Consider the following 16,817-nt stretch of genomic DNA (forward strand, 5'->3'; position numbering starts at 1 on the left):
GGCGTGGGCAGGGGCAGGCAGGCCTGCCGCCCCTCTTGGCAGTTAGCCAGGCACTGTGGGGAGTCGGTGTGGCCGATGAAAATGAAGCCAGTGCGCCCACGGGTGCCCGGTGTGAAGACCGCCCCTCGCTCTGCTGCTCTCCACCGACCTTGCCTGCCCCTGGCCAACACTTGCCAGATGGGCCGTGCTGGGCTTGTCCTGTTGCAGAAGGCTGGGGACACCTAGGCTCCGGGGTGGGAGGCAGCATGTCTTCCAGCCCCCAGCGGAAGACCTCTCAGCTCTCAGCCAGACGTGACTTTCGGGCAGTGATGAGCGACACCAGCGAGTTACAGACTGTGGTTCTGTCTGCAGATGGCGAGAGACTCTCCAGAGAAGCCTCGTAATCACCACGCCCTTGTGTTTTCTTCCTGCCTTCAACTATGGGCACCTCTGCAACCAGGCACCTCCCTCCCGGTGTTCCAGGAGGACACGTTAGAGATGGGGCACGGTTGAGAATAGGGGCTGGGAGAAATCCACGTGCCAAAGAGGCCAAATGAAAGAAGATGGTTTGTTGGGAATCCCCAAGCGTGAGAAGCTCAGGATGTGGAGATTCTCAGAGGAATTACATGCCCTGGAACCTTCCTCTTCACTTAGTCTGGTGTGTCACCTTCACGTTAGAGGCGAGGAGCAGGGCCAGCAGGCAGGGTGCTTGTCCCAGGTCACCCGGCCTCGGCGGGCCAGCCGTGCTGCACAGGTGCTCCGTCGGGATGAGTCCATCTGGACACGTCTCCACAGCCGAGGGCGGATCCGCAGGCACCACCATAATGGAGAGCAGATGTGCGCACTTACTGGCTCAAGACCTTCATTAAAGATTTTTTCTCAAAAGGTAGATATGCTCTTATTTATTTAAGGAGGAGGCAGGGGCCCTGCCTTGTGACGCAGGGGTCTGGGCTCAGGCCTCACACAGGCCCACAGACTGTGATTGAATGGGGGCGTTCCCTTCGTGCGGCTGACCCAGCCGAGGAGCACCCACCCGAGCACGTGAGGAGGTGAAAATACAGCTAGGAGGGTCTGATGACAGCTTATTACCCCCAACTGCATTCCTTCAAAGCAGTGCCAAGCGTCTGCTGTAGATTCAAGTGTGCTCTTACTCGTCACTCTCAGAAGGGTTGGACCGTTGAGATTCCTGTAAATGGGCATAAGAGGTCTGAAACTGGCAGAAAGCAGGGCCACAGGGAGGTCGGGATGGAGCTGAGGCCCGCAGAGACGGCAGAGGCAGGTCGCCGGCTTCCCCCCACATTCCGCGCAGAAACCGGAGGCCCGGCGCCTGGTCTGGCCCGGCCCAGAGGAGTGAAAGGGGCCTTCTGCTTCCCGTCTGCCTTGCGTCCCGCCTCCCAGCCTGGCTCTCGGGGCCCCATCAGCTTCCCAGCGAGGGTGGCCAGGACGATGGTCCAGAAGCAGTTCAGGAGCTCTGACTTCTGCCCCAGGAGCTTTGTCGTCACTGCTTGTCTGTCGTCTGGATGCACTTCATCCTTGAGGAGCGGAACAGGGAGGGCTGGGAAGGAGAGGTGGCGTTTTTGCCTGAGGAAGAGTGTTTTCCTTTTCTAGTGGTCAGAGCCTTCTCTCCTGCACCAGACAGGCACTTATCTTTTCCGTTGGATCTTTACCGACTTCTAAGCGCCATCTTACTGTGTGTTCAAGTTCACTGAACGTGCAGACGCTTATCACATAGGGCGTCAGTAGCAGTAGAAATGCAGTAGGACATCCAAGTTAAAATTTTCGCTTTGATTACTACAAATCCACGGACCCTTGGGTCCAAAGCTTCTACTGCAGTTTGCAAATGGATTTTTATAGCACATTAGTGCTGGGGGTGATTCCAAGGAAAATAGTGCGCTCACTATTAGAACCAGCTGCAGCTCTCTGGAGCCGATGACTCACGCCCTTCTTTTTAATTGGGTGGGAGAACCGGGCAGGAGACACACAGGGACTCAGTCAAGACGCTGTTTGTTTTCAGAAGGTATCCTAGCCACAAGCCCGCCCATCACACCCATCTGCAGCTTGTGTTTATTTAACTTTTTTTCCTTCTCACAGTTCCAATCATAAAAACAGAGCCCACTGATGATTACGAGCCTGCCCTGACCTGTGGACCAATGAGCCCGCTCCCGAAGCCGTGCTACAGCCAGCAGCTCTCCATGCCGCCCGACCCGGGCTCCTGCCTCGTGGCCGGCTTCCCGCCCTGTCCGCAGAGAAGCAGCATGATGTCACCACCACCGAGTGCCAGCCCGAAGCTCCACGACCTTTCTTCCGCTCCCTACAGCAAGGGCATAGCCACCCCGGGCCATGGTCACCTCGGACTTCAGCGGCCAGCCGGAGGCGTCCTTGCCATTCAGGAGGTGCCGAGACCCATGGGCGCACACCCCGGCTCCCCCCAGCAGCCGCCGCCCACCCTGCTGCAGCCACAGGTGAGTCCACAGCTGAGCAGTAGCTGTTCCCCGGGTGGCCAGCCAGCACTCTGTCCCAACAGCTCCTCCTCTCCACTACCGTCTGGTACCCAAGAGCCGACCTGTTTGCAGTCCTGCAGCCCAACCCGCCCGTCCGTGATGGGCCACCAGCAGCACCAGCCGCCCAAGGTTCCGAGAAACGAGTCTGCAGCCACCCAGCCTCTGCCGCTGCCCGAGGTGCGTGAGGACAGTAATCATAGTCTGGCCCCCATTCCCGTAACGGTCAAGCGAGAGCCTCAAGAGTTGGACCAGCTGTACCTGGACGACGGTAAGTGCCCGCGGCCGTCGGTGCGCACTCAGCCTGGCGCTGCATCTGCGAGTGCAGAAGGAGGGTGTGCCATTCGCTGCCTAGCAGAGGAGTGCGCCTGGTGTGCGTGTCCACGTGGGAAGCACTTCCCACTGCTGGTGGCCGCACCGCGTGGCCGCGGTGTCAGCTGCCAGCCAGCTGCATGATGCGTAGCTCTGCTCCGTGACCTCAGCCCCTGGTCCCGGCGAGGCCTGTGGCTGTAGACCCTCAGGGATACTGTCCTGGCCACACTGACTGGAAACTCAGGCTGCCCGGGTTTGCTGAGCAAAGCTTCACAAGGCGCTGCCTGGCCGAGTGGGGAGTTCTCTTACAAGGGGCTGCCCTGGAGCATGGCTTCAGGTCAAGCTGTCTTGTTTCTTGGCATCTTGAGAGATTCTTTAGTTGAGTGAACAATTTTAAACAACTGCTTAGCTGGAAGTGATTAACACTGTACCCTGTACAGGTGTGTAAAAACACTGCAGCACTGTGACAGTCTTGTCGGGAGCTCAATGAAAGCATCATAAGGCATAGGGTGGCTCCCTAAACCAGGACTTAAATCCGGGTGCCTGGGGCCTTCTCCCCGGTACAGCGCCCGGCCTGCTCAGGGCAGAAACAAGGTCGAACATGGACGATAGGGTGACTCGGAAAGGAAGTGCCCTCAGAACACCCACAGTCAGGCTAATTGGTGTCAAAATCCGAGTACCAAGGTGTTTCTGTAAAATCGTGACAGAAGACACCGTGTTGTTGTTCTCAGCATATGTGTTCTGTCGCCTCTCCTCTGGGGCGAGGCGCAGCTCCAGCTGAGGGAGGGCGGAGCCCCGGCATGCGCCTTCATCACCTCCATTGCAGCGTTAATCGGCCAAGCGACCACAGCCCCGCCATCTGCTCAGTAAGAGTCAGCCCGTCAGTGCTTTGCTGGGCCTGGACTGTCTGTGTGGGCACCGGCCCGAAAGCGGCACATCCCGTTTACCTAGGAGTCAGTTGTTTCCTGGATGAGGGTACAGACCGGTGCCCTGGAGCAAATGCCCACCCCTCCCCTGCCGATGGACTCAGGTGGAGCCTGAGAGCCTGGGCACTCGGCCCCAGGTGCCCCAAAAAAGCCTCCCGGTCTCCAGGGTCGAGGCCTTGCAGCCGCCCATAGCCGCTTTACCTAAAAATAACAGCCAAACGTTGCAGGCTTTTCCTTCCCACTACGTCTCTCTGTAAATGTCGCGTTTTCTCTGTGTGTGTGTTCTGTGAGCTCCCCAGCAGCCTTGTGCTCCAAGGGGTCCCTTCGGAAGAGCGTTCACTTCTGGAGCTGCTGTTCCTGACGTGGGCGGCCCTTAGTAGGTCACCCACACTTGCCGTCAGCAGCCTTGTCCCACCCGTGGTGCAGATGTGAGCTGGCCTGGGAACACGTGAAATCCCGGCCTCTGAACGCCAGCGTCCGCCCCCAGCTCAGTGACAGGGCTGGACGGGGACTCCCTGCACCTCAGATCTCGCAGATTCCTGTCTGCTCAGGTGGAAACCGCCTCTCCTGCTTAGTCCTAACTCGAGATGATGAGCTTTCAAATATTTTTGTTCTGTAAATGTGCAACCCTTAAGCCCCGTGCCCTCTTTGTAGGGTGCGCTTGTGGGTTCCTAGATGATATCAGGTTCTCCTTCCTTCCACCCGCAGAAGCGCAGGCCCCGATGGTGCTTCCACGAGCATCCACCGGGAATCAGCAGCTCTTTCCTCCAGAACCACTCTAACTGCATCTCGGCTCTCAGCACCTGAGGAGGTTCACTGTGACCTGGGAGGTGGTGCCCTCTTCTTGTGGACATTCTCTGCTCGTTTCTTGTTTCATTTAACTGGTCCCCCTGAGCTCACTTTAGGCCCACGACGACAGTCAGGACAAAAGCGGGCTGTGTTTCCTGCTGCCTCCTCGGCACATGGGAAGCTGGTGGATTCCATCTTCATTCCCTGTGTCCAGGGAGGCAGTCCACTGTGTCCAGGGTTGGACGCTGACGCTCACATCTGCAGCCTTGCCACTCCACTTTGTCTCAGAAAGTTCTGGCGTGGTCTTGCTAGATGCTGAGAGAGAATGCAGAGGAGCTCACTGCCCTCCTCTCAGGTCCTGCCCAAGCCTCCTTTGCTTTTGGGCACTGGGACAGTGCCCTCTGGCCCGTTCCTGATGCCCCTGTGCCTCTCGTGGTCAGGTGTGGCCTCGTTAGGATGTGGAAAGGAGCAGGGAGCTGCCCTGGGAGGCGCGCTCGTGACCCAGGGGGTGTTCTGTACTCGGTGAACTCAACAAGCCCTCTTGAGAAGGTGCCCACATGGCAGGTGTGAGGGACACTCAAGGCCGCGGCCCAGGCAGGTCTCTGGGCCCCTCCGGACTTGAATTCACTTTATTTCAGGAACTGGACTTGGTTGAGAGGTCAAAGCTGAATTAAGATGGTCCAGCCTTGAGGCGCCTCGGTCCAGGGGGCCAGCCGAGGTCGCACAGGCCCAGGCCCATGGGGCAGACTGTCTTCTGCTGATTATTCCCTGCCCGTCGGCCTCGTGGGCTGTGGGCATGGAGCTCCCAGGGATGAGAAAGAGCCTAGGCTTGGGCATCATTCTTCTGCTCTCTCTCCCAGCGCCTCTGATGGGCCCCTGTCTTTCCACCTTCCCCTCCTGACACCCAGTGCCGAGTCCTGGGGCTCCTGCCTCAAAGCGTCTTTAAAGCACTTGTGCCCTCTGCTTCAGGGCCATGTCTCACCTCTAGCATAAGGCCACTTCCTGATGTCTTCCATTCTTAATTTTCCCCCAGATATTCTGCCCTTTGTCCCCGATCAGGTTCTCTCTCCAGAACACTGATCTGCATGTATCTCTTCCTGTCCAGACCTCCCAGGGTTCTCCATTGCTAGAGTCTCGTGTCCAGCTCTGGCCGATGCCTCTGGCCTCCCTGTGCTGCCCCACACACACCCACCCCATGATAGCACCTGTCTGTCCAGTTAGGTTTTCAGGTCATTGTGTGGTCCTGGGGCCCCTCGGGCAGAGGTTCTGAGACCCGGCTGGTGCGGCTCCATGCACACAGTTTCCCTCTGCCTCTGTTCCAGGCTGGATTTAATTTATTTCCGTGGTCTCCCTAATCCTGATCCAGCTGTAAACAAAGCTTTCCAGTTTTAGCCTATGAGAGCAAAGCGATGCTCGTTTTTTTTTTTTTGGTCAGGATTGGGATCATGGTTAAGGCTACTGTGCCAGAGGCTCCCTGGAAAGCAGTGAATGCATTTATATAAATATGTATATTTTTCGTGCGTGGTATTTCATTGCTGTCCTGTGGTCCTCAGCTAGAACCACGAGAAGGTAAAGCCTTGAGTGGCTGGCCTTGGACCCTCCCGGAAGTGGCCCTAATTCATCCCCTATGGGCGACTGCCCCTCCCGGTCCTGCTGGAGCTGCTGGAGGGTGGAGATAGCAGACGAAGCTCTGCCAGCGTCCCCACAGGAACAGCCTTTCCTGGGGGGGACGCTCCTGAGGTTGAGGGAGGCCCTCGGGGTGGACACACCCTGTTCTGGGGTACAGCCTCAAATAAGCCCAGGCTTCCCTCCAAAGGGCTCCCAGGCCTGAGGTGTTGGTGTGGGTCCACACACACAGGCTGGACAACCCTGCCTTGGGGGTGGCCGCTGAAAGCTCAGGCTGTGGGGCTTCTCTCCTGGCAGTCGGAACCAGGCATCATCTGATCTGGGCGTCCATCCACCATCAGGAAAGCAGATTGAATGTTTGTAGCTCTGTCTGAGCTGCTGAAGACTCCCAGGGTCCATAGGCACTTAGAATATGAATGGGCCTAGCTCTTTCTAGAACCCATGGGATATTTATGGCAGTGCATGAGGAGCAAGGAGAAAGCACTCTGTCCTCGTGAGAGGGTGGATGAAACTGTCCGCTGAGCTGTCCAGGCTCATGGAAGGGTCCTGAGGCAGAATCTTTGTGCCAACCTCGGTTCCTCAGGAACCTAGAACCTGCCATCTGGTGAGGCAGTGATGGCAATGCTGTCAGCCTGAGTTAGTCCACAGAAGGCTATGCAATGCAGAATAAAGGCCCACATCGTGAGCACGGGAACCCGAATCCCCAGCCTCCCCACCCCGAATTCCGAGGGCGTTTTCAGGTGAGTTCCTCCCTGATGCCTTCCTGTCGGAGATGATGGGAGAGGAGAGTGGGAGGATATACAGGTCGTGGGCATGTGGGTGTGACTCCGATGCTTTGTCAAGCTTGGATGACTTGACTTAGCACCAGGAATCTGATTCTTTCCTAGCCCCCCATTTTAATGTTGCACATGATGGAGGTTTTTGAAAATTAATTTGTCGAACAGGGACAATGTCAAAACTCCTGCTCATTCTAGGGTGGCAGAAGGTTCCAGAGAATGCTTGTATGCCATCGTGAGTGCAGCATGGTCAGATCATGGTTCCAAGGCCTGGGTGGGAGAGGGGGCTGCCTCAGCTGAGGCTGATCTCGGGCAGGAGGGGATGGAGCCTCTGCGGGGACAGTTATCTACACCTGACACCAGCCTGGCACGTCGCCTGCCCCCCCCCCCCCCGACTTAAAGGACTCTCTCTGGAACAGTGATTGCTCAACCTTTTGGAGTTGCAACACCTTATTGTTGTTTGATTTCTCAACCCAATTATGTTCCGTCTTTCCTCACCCCTACTCTGCTTATTTTTAATTAAATTGATTTCGATTTAGTATGTATCTTGTTTAAGTTCCCCACGTCTCTTAAGGGAATGGGAAGCACTTCAGAATCCTGGCTGCTGCGGGGCAGCGCCCTTGATGTAGAAAACAGGCGGCTGTGAAATGTCTGGAGGGCGGGTGTGGGGACGGAGGTCATTAGGACACACTCCAGGGCACCAGCGTCTTTCCCTCTGTGTCTCGGTTTTGAATTTGCAGCTGACCAAGGAAGGCGCATAGAAGAGAAAACAGAAACAGCAACAAAAAACTAAATCAGAAAACTCGGTGCCATTAATTTCAAGTGGACTTGATGGTAAAAAGCAAGCAGTCTGTCAATGTATACAGCAGGGAGAGAAGCAGGGGTGGGCTGATGAAACCAGGACTGGGAGGGTGCAGGGAAGAGACGGGAGGTGAGCCATTGGGCCTGCGGGGTCACGGCCCTCCATCTCCACCTGTGGAGGGTCAGGCCTGTTCTCAGAGGGATGCGGCATCACTGGTTCCTTGTGGCCGTGGCAGCGTCAGCGCTCCAGGCTGTGAGCTGCTTTCTGCTCCTGAGGTTTCCCTGGCGCTGACCTCTCCTGGGTCCTCGGGGAGTGCGCTGCAATTGACAGCAGTGAACTTGGCTGCACTGGCACTTACGGGAGCACAGAGCCAGCCCCATCTCCACAGTGACAGATGGGGGACCTGTTGAGGCACGGTCACCTTTCCCCTGCATACCCACCGAAGCCCGAGGGCGCTGCTACAGCGCTTCTGTCTGCCTGGAGGACCTGAGCGGCATGCACTCATGTCAGGTTTTCGCTTGATGGCTTCATCTGAACACCCATTCAGAAGTCCCCAAGGGCGGCCTGGGGTTCCTCAGACTCCTTTGTACTGCTGATGGTGCCTGGCCTGTGAGGAATCAGAATTTGTTTCCTACGTGTGCTGGTTTTTCATTTGGGTTTTGTTTTGGTTTCCCAGGAATGTAGAATAAAAAAGGCAATAATGGGATGTTATGTCCAGTTCCGGAGAGCCTGGGCATTTGGGGCACATACGTGGTCATCGTGGGAATTACGCAGAGATCCTCGAGGGTGGTTTCCACTGTGCACGGTACGTCGTGTGCGACCGGCACTCAGTCTGCCGAGCAATGTGCTCGAAGACTCAGGGGTTAATGCAGTTTCCACATTTCCATTCATCTCAAGGAATACTTGAAGTGCACGAGGACTTGCCTCGAAGTGAATCCCAACTTGTTTCTCGCTTGTTTTTACCCTCAGGTTTTGTTTCAAAAGGACTTGGCCCATAAATAAATTTCTATTATAATTTATTCTTTGGTTCAACAATATTCATAAGATTTAAGCTCTCAATTTAGGCTTCTCAATCGTGGCAGAACCACAGGAGTACATTTTTAAAAGATTAGTTTTATGGGCTTCACATTATTTTCAACGTAGATTAAAAAAAAATGTCGTGAAAGCTCTGTGTGAGCCGTTTCTTCAGTTGCCCGTTGTGACGACCGAGGCTACTCGGCAACGCTCCCCTCCTGGGAAAGGGTTGTCCTTCGACATACCTACGTGTAAATGTGGGCAGTTCACACACACACACACACACACAATCACAATTGTTTATGTATCGGGGAACACGCTCCGTTTACATACGTGTGCTGGAGACGTATTGTAAACATCTCTGCAGCATGATCGTGGACTCTCGTACTCATTGAAGGGACCCTCGCCACAGAGGAGCTGTTCTGCTGAAACAGGGCACCTCCTCTGAGCTGTGCACTGAAGTGACGGCTCCCAAGACGTTGGCTTGTCTGCACCACAGCCGCCATGCTGTCGCCCCGACCGCCCTGCGGCCTCCGCACAAGCAGCCCTCCAGGGCCCTCCAGGAGCTCTCCGGTTCCCAGAAGTCAAGACGTCGTTAAAGCAGCAAGCAGGTGACCAGGCCAGCCGGGACCGTGTCTGCCCCAGCCTGGGCCGTGAGCTCCGCCCCCCTTCTTTCCTGAGCGTAAGCCTCTCTGGAGAGAAGGGACCGTGTCTGCCCCGGCCTGGGCCGTGAGCTCCCCTCCTCCTTCTTTCCTGAGCGTAAGCTGCTCTGGAGAGAACAAAACCTTTCCTCATGGAAAGTTTTACTAACCTGGCAGGGCGCCCAAGTCTGAGGCCTTCCCCATTCCTAATGATGATTGCACGAGTCTGTGTGACGGGGATCAAACACGCTGAGTCGTTAATATTGCAGACAGAGGCTACTGCATGATGGATGGAAGAGTGAAATCAGCCATGCAAATAATTCATTAGGGTCAGTGCTTAATGCACTTGGACGTCTGCATGGGAGTCTCAGGCATAAAAATTATGCCACACGCCAACCAGAGGTGGGGACTGCAGTCGGCGTGGTCAACCAGCAGGCTTTATAAACAGGTCCTCTGGAGACCCCTGCAGAAGAGATCTCCCTATGTGGAAGAGTTCATCCAGCTCCAGGCCTGGAGCTGCTGCCCGTGGGCAGAGCCCCTGATGGCTCCCTCCCAGGAACTGAGTGCCTTGAAGGGCCGCAGCAGGCTTTTCCAAACCCCAGTGTATATGTGCCTCCCGGGGATTCAGAGCCTGTCTACACAGACTCACATGGAGCTGAGCTTCCAGGGGTGTTGTGCCTCCACCTAGGTCAGACAGATGTGCAGACATTGGCTTGAATGGCTTAGTCTTTGTCTAGATAAACCCAAGTGTCGACCGGTAACCACCGGAGAGTGTTGCTCAGTGTGACGTGTGTCTGTGAACCTGGTGTAGGCGGCCATCGGGCACCGTGTTTCTGCTGAGTCTTGGAAGGTGTGTGCTTTCCGATTGAGAACCTGTTGCCGTTGGACTCCTGGGTGGCAGCAATGGAGTCTGCTCCCCTGAAGAAAGGAGTGGACGGCAGGGACTGCTCTAGGTCTCTGCTGAGTAAGGTTCTCTATAAATAGGGCACTGCGTTTGGCCGCCATAGGCACATGCTGGTGTGGCTGCCAGCTGTCAGCTCTGCAGCTTGTTGGGCTGTGACGTGAGTGTCTTCTGTCCCTTCCTGCGGGGGAGGGTGGGGAGGACGAGGGGGCGCTGAGTCCTACAACACTGGAGCTTAGGTGTCTGTGAGGTTCTGGGCACTTTTCTCAGTTGCTGGGTGTAGACATCAACTAGAAGCATGGAATGCTTTGAATTACACCGTATTTCTAATCAAAGTGTCCTTCTACAGTCCAGTTGTTCTCTGTGTACTTGGAGGGGAATTGGGTGGTATTGCTTTTGGCTAATATTAACCTTCTGCCTTTCTCCCTTAATCGTAGGTTTTAGCTTATTTCCTTCTTTAAATGGAGAGTTGTTTGACATTATTAATTAGAGGGAGAGAAATAGGGGTGGAGTAGAAGGAAAGCAGAAGGGAAAAGCTGGAAAGGTTTAGTGGAGCTTGAGCAGTTAGCACCGTTTAGGTCTATTTAGTGCCGAAAAACACTCATGACCAAGAGGCAGAGGCGGACGGAGAGCTGACCTCCAGAACCACTGCGCATGGAGGATGTGGGGCACACCTATGGCATTTCTGTCATTTGCCGTAGGCAAGCTCTGAATAGTAGTAAAGTGTGCATGAGCATTTCACGATGGTGACACTGGGTTTTTTCTTGTGTAGATACCATCTGTTTTCCTCCTGCAAAGAGGTGAACACCTTTCCAGAAGTTCTTTAAATGGCTTTGTCCATCTCAGATCAAGTTGTACAACACTGGCCTGGTCTCTGCATTTTCTTTCTCTGGTGCTCGTACGTTTCAAAGAGCTGTCTTAAGAATGAGCACTCTTCACAGATACTTTCAGATCTGTGAGCCAGCAAATAGCACACCACGGTGCTGTGTCACCAGCGCATGACGGCATAAAGCAAGCTCTTTAAAAGCATAATAGCCACATTCAAAAAGCCCAGCTGTTGATAGACTGTCAGGGCTTGGCGTCTCTCTGGGGAGAGTGGTGACCAGGGCAGTGGAGGGCTCCGTCTACATCTGTCAGACAACTGTGTTTTCACAAGTGCAGCCACGGCCTGTGACTCCAGCCAGGCACGCGGCTCCCCTGCCCCTGAGCTCCAGGCCGAGAGCCAGCTCGGCACAGACAGTTCTCAGGGAGCTCCCTGGGACAGAAGTGTGCTCTTGCACATGGTTCCTGAGGAATAGTGAGTAACTGGCTCACAGTTGTCTGTCAAGTCCGGGCAGAGAAGAACATGGATCATTGGAATTGTAGTAATTGTCTTCCCATCAGAGCTGAAAAATTTGTTCCCAGTCCAGCATGACACATCATTGCCAACAAACAGAAACCCAAATAGCAATGATAGTAGTTAGTACTAGATGTATGGCCTTCGGTACTTTCCAAAGGGATGTTTTACATATATTCTCTCAGTTTAAATACCCAACCTGAGAACAGTCCCATGGGCAAACCTGCTGATGTTCACCACACCCCACGGAGAAGGGAGCCGGGGCTCTGGGAGAAACGCTGTTTGAATCACAGCTGCTCAGAATCACAGTGAGTGAGTGACAGCCGGGAACACCACCTTGATCTGCCACTCTGATTTGAGTGCAGTCTTGTCTCTACCAAGGTTTAGCTCAATTATTGAATATTTTTTCCCCACTAGAGACATGATGAGTGAAGATTCCTGCTCAAAAGTCTAGGTTTCAAATATGAGTTGGCTTTGCAAGCCAAAGAGGAGTGTAGTATATTTCTTTCTTCATCAAAGACTTTCTGGTTATTAACTGAGGTACTTTTTGAGGGACTGGAAGAGGGTGAGACTTCCAGAAAGATGAAAAGAGGACCTTGGTGAATCAGCACTCCCAGAAAAAGCAATAAAAATACTGACAAAACTATCGGATCAGTTATTTCAGAATCTGGAAATTAACCAAAGAGGCAGAACAAACTGAAAAGCACTTATTCAAGAAAAACAAGGGGCTGGTCCTGTGGCCTAGTGGTTAAGGTCGGTGTGCTCAGCTCCGGCGGCTCAGGTTCAGTTCCCAGGTGCAGACCTACACCACTCATTGGCAGCCATGCTGTGGTGACTCACATACAAAATAGAGGAACATTGGCACAGATGCTAGCTCAGGGCTAATCTTCCTCAGCAAAAAAAAAAAAAAAGAAAGAAAGAAAAATAAAAACTTGGTAAACACAGCAGGGTGTGTAGCGTTTTCACTCCCCCTCCAGCTACATGGCACATCACCGTGAAAAGCCAGCAGCTTCACAGATGGTGAAGGAGATTGGCCTCTTTGAGGCTCCTTTAAAAACCCCGTCCCCAAAGCACAGTCCGTATTTTGACTGGTTGTGCTGCTCCCTGGAAAAGCCACATTCCCAGGGCATGATCAAAAACAACAGACAGCTGGAATCCTGCTCATTGGAGTTGACCAAGGCTGTGCTCTCAACTGGGGCAGACAAGGGTCTAGCCAAACTAGGTGACCATGGGGGAGTTTGAAAAGCGTGATGCATTCCTGGGGACCTAGAAGACTACACATGTGCACATGGATATGCCTGTGCTCAGGAAAGACCTAGGAGAAGAGAGGGCCCCAATCTTTCACCTCTGGCTGACCTTGAGACCCTGCACAAGCAAAAGTGACAGCTAATGCTGATGTGCACTCCTGCGATTCGAAAGTGGGCCTTAACATTTAGATTTCCGTAACAAAAGGTGGAAGACTTAATGGCTCAAGGCATTTAAAGAAACCTCCTGACTGATAATTGACTGACCATTAAACTATGCTAACTGGAGGGTGACCCCTAAGAAGCCAGGCTTAAAAATAAAGATAAGAATTTTGTAAAAAGAGCCCACACACTGCAGAGAATACAGAATCTACAGAAGTAGTCTAGGAAAGTCACTAATCAGATAGGCAGCAACAAGGGGAAAAAAAAAGCACAGAATTAACAACAAATCCTATGGCGGGGGGATTTGGATTCCAGAGTTGCTACAATATATTATTTATAATGTCCAGTTTTCAACAAAAAATTATGAGACATGCAAAGAAACATGAAAATATGACCCATATGCTCGGGGAAAAACTACCCACAGGGAATAGACAGTGTCCCTGAGAGGGCTCAGGTGTTGGACTTGGTAGCAAAGGCTTTAAATCAGCCTCTATAGACATGTTCAAAGAACTAAAGGAAACTATGTTTAAAGAATTAAAGGAAAATATGACAACTATATCTCATTGAATAGAGAATGTCAGTAATAAGATTAAAAAAAGATATATTTTTAAAAGAGCCAAGTAGAAGTTCTAGAATTGAAAAGTACAATAACTGAAATGAAAACTTCATTAGAGGGGATGAACAACAGTTTGGAGCTGGCAGAGAAAAAAAATCAACAAACTTAAAGAAAAATCAATAGATTATCCAGTCTGAGGAATAGAAAGAGAAAAGAATACAGAAAAACAAACATGTGAGACACCATAAAGCATACAAACATATGCGTAATGGGAATCCAGAAAAAGAGAGAGAAAGGGCTAGAAAAAATATTTGAAGAAGTAATGGTCAAAATCTTCCTAAATTAGATGAAAAACCTTATTATACACATCTAAAAAGGTCAACAAATTCCAAGTAGGATAAATTCCGAGATTCACACCTAGACACATCATAGCCAAATTGTCAAAAGTCAAAGAAAAAGAGAGTCCTGAAAGCAGCAAGAGATAAACAAGGCATCAGGTATGTGGACGCCTCAATAGGATGCACAGCTGACCTCTCATTAGCATTCATGGAGGACAGAAGGCAGTGTGATAGCATATTCAAAGTACTGAGAGAAGATGACTGTTGACCAAGGAGTCTACATCTAGCAAAACTAGCCTTAAAAATGAAGGAGAAATAAAGCCATTCCCAGATAAGCAAAGATGCAGAGAATTTGTTGCCAACAGACCTGACCTACAAGAAGTACTAAAGGGAGTCCATGAGGACCTACTTGGCAGTACTGAGCATAGTGCTAGATCTTAGGGATAAAGCAACAAACATGTCAAAAAAGGTCCCAAGACACTGGCAGTTTAGTTGGGAAGATAAAAAAAAAAGTACAAAAAGGAGTCCTTCAGGCTGATGGTAACTCAGATCCACACAAAGAAATAAAAAGCACTGGTAAAAGTAATTACACAGGTAAATAAAAAAAGACAGCATAAGCATATTTTTAAACTCTTCTCCTAACTGATTTAAGAGAAAATACGTAAGACAATAATTACAAAACTGTGCTGATGGGCTTATAATATATAAAGATGTCACTTGTGTGACAATAATAGCACAAAGGAAGGGATAGGGAAGGAAGCTATATCAGTACCAAATTTCTATATATTATTAGAGAATAAGTTATAATAGTATATAATAGTATTAGATTATTTTAAGTTAAGATGCATATTGTAAATCTCTAGAGGAACCACTAAGAAAATAACTTAAAAATATATATAGTAAACAAAACAAAAACAAGACCAAAGAAAGCTTTTAAATGATACACTAGAAAAAATACATTTAACCTCAAAGAAGGCAGTAATGAAAAATATAGGAACACCAACAAATGAACAAAGCCACGAGACACGTAGAAAACAAATAGCAAAATGGCAAAAGCAAATCCTACGATATCAAAATCGCATTAAATGTAAATGAACTAAGTACTCTAATAAAAGGGTGGAGATTGTCAGACTGGATTGGAAAACAAACAGGCTCCAACTATATGCTGTCTACAAAAGACACACTTGAGATTTAAAGACGCAAATAGGTTGAAAGTAAAAGATGGAAAAGATATGGCATGCAAATAGTGACCCAAAGAGATCTGGAGTAGCTATGCTAGTATCAGACAAAATAGATTTAGAACCAAAGAAAACGTTACTAGAGACAAAGAAGGACATTTTATAATGAGTAAAACATAAATTGAGTAGGAAGATATAACAATTATAAATTATTTACTTCTACCAACAGAGCCCCATAATACAGGAAAGAAAAACCAGCAGAACTGAAGGGATACATTGAAAGATTAATTAAATTAATTAAAATAAATTTAAAAATAATATCTGGAGACTTCAGTATTCCACTCTCAATAATGGATAAAACAACTAGACAGAAATCAGCAAGAATATGATAATTGAACAACAACACTGTCAACCAGCTTGACCTAAATGACATCTACGGAACGTTCTGAAGAGTGGAGTACATATGGAACATTCTCCAGGAGAGACTTCCTACTAGGCCATAAAACAAGCCTTAATAAATTTTAGAAGATTAATTCTGATCACAATGGAATTAATCTATAGAATCAATGCAATCTCTACCAAAATTCTAGCAGGCTTTTTTTCTTTTTTTCAGAAACTGACAAAATGATCCTAAATTTATATGGAATTTCAAAGATCCAGAATACCCAAAACAATTTTGAAAACAAAGAACAAAGTTGGAAGATTCACAGTTCTTGATTTTAAAACTTACTAGAAAGCTGCAATAATCAAGACTGTGCTATTGGCATAAGATATATAGATCAATGGAACAGAACTGAGAGTCCAGAAATAAATCCTTATGTTTACAGTAAATTTATTGTTAACAAAAGTGCCAAGCCACTTAACTGGGGCAAAAGATAGCCTTTTTAACAAATGGTGCTGGAACAATTGGATATCTACATGCAAAAGAATGAACTTAGACCCTTACCTCACACCATACACAAAATAATTAACTCAAAATTGATCATGGAATTAAATGTAAGACCTAAACCAATAAAACTCTTAGGAGATAACATATGAGAAAATCTTCGAGACCTTGGATTAGGTGAAGATTTTTTAGATATGACACTAATTAAAACACAGCCCATAAAATTAAAAAAATTGATGAATTAGACCTCATTAAAATTCAAAATTTTGTGCTTCAAAAGATACCACTAAGAAAACGAAAAGACAAGCAACAGACTGGAGGAACGTATTCACAAAACACATATCTGATAAAGAGCTTGTGTCCAGAATATACAGAGAACACTATATCTCGGTAATAATAAGACAAACAGCCTAGTCAAAAACTGAGTAAAAGATTTAAATAGATGTTTCTCCAAAAAGGATATAAGAATGGCTAATAAGTACATGAAAAAATTCTCAACATCATTAGTCATTAGGGAATGCAAATAAAATACTAATGCAAATGAGATACCAGTTCATACCCATTAGAGTGACTGTAATAAGAAGGACAATAGCAAATTCTGGAGAGGATGTGGAGAAATCGGAACCCTCAACATTACTAGTGGGGATGTAAAATGGTACGTCACTTTGGCAATGTCTTAAAAGTTGAACATAAATTTGCCATATGACCCACTCTTGGATATCTACCCAAGAGAAATGAACACATATGTCCACACAAAGACTCACACACAAATGTTCTTATCAGCATTATTTATAATAGCCAAATTTTGAAACAACTTAAATGTCCAGCAACTGGTGAATAGATAGAAGAAGTC

General features: G+C 49.6%; 1 protein-coding gene across 5 annotated transcripts in view; it reads left to right on the top strand.

Annotated features, from left to right (window-relative positions):
- The window catches only part of NFATC1 (nuclear factor of activated T cells 1), a 128,073-nt gene that overhangs the window by 89,467 nt on the left and 21,789 nt on the right, over nt 1–16,817 (top strand). For 2 of the 5 annotated variants that reach the window (XM_058557349.1, XM_058557350.1), the window contains exon 9: nt 2,071–2,748. In XM_058557349.1, the coding sequence (XP_058413332.1) occupies nt 2,071–2,748 (678 nt within the window). The remainder of the gene's footprint in view (nt 1–2,070; nt 2,749–16,817) is intronic. The other 3 variants (XM_058557351.1, XM_058557352.1, XM_058557353.1) reach the window with 3 other exon arrangements.

The sequence above is a fragment of the Diceros bicornis genome, chromosome 16 (assembly GCF_020826845.1).
Source record: "Diceros bicornis minor isolate mBicDic1 chromosome 16, mDicBic1.mat.cur, whole genome shotgun sequence".
NCBI lineage: Eukaryota > Metazoa > Chordata > Mammalia > Perissodactyla > Rhinocerotidae > Diceros > Diceros bicornis.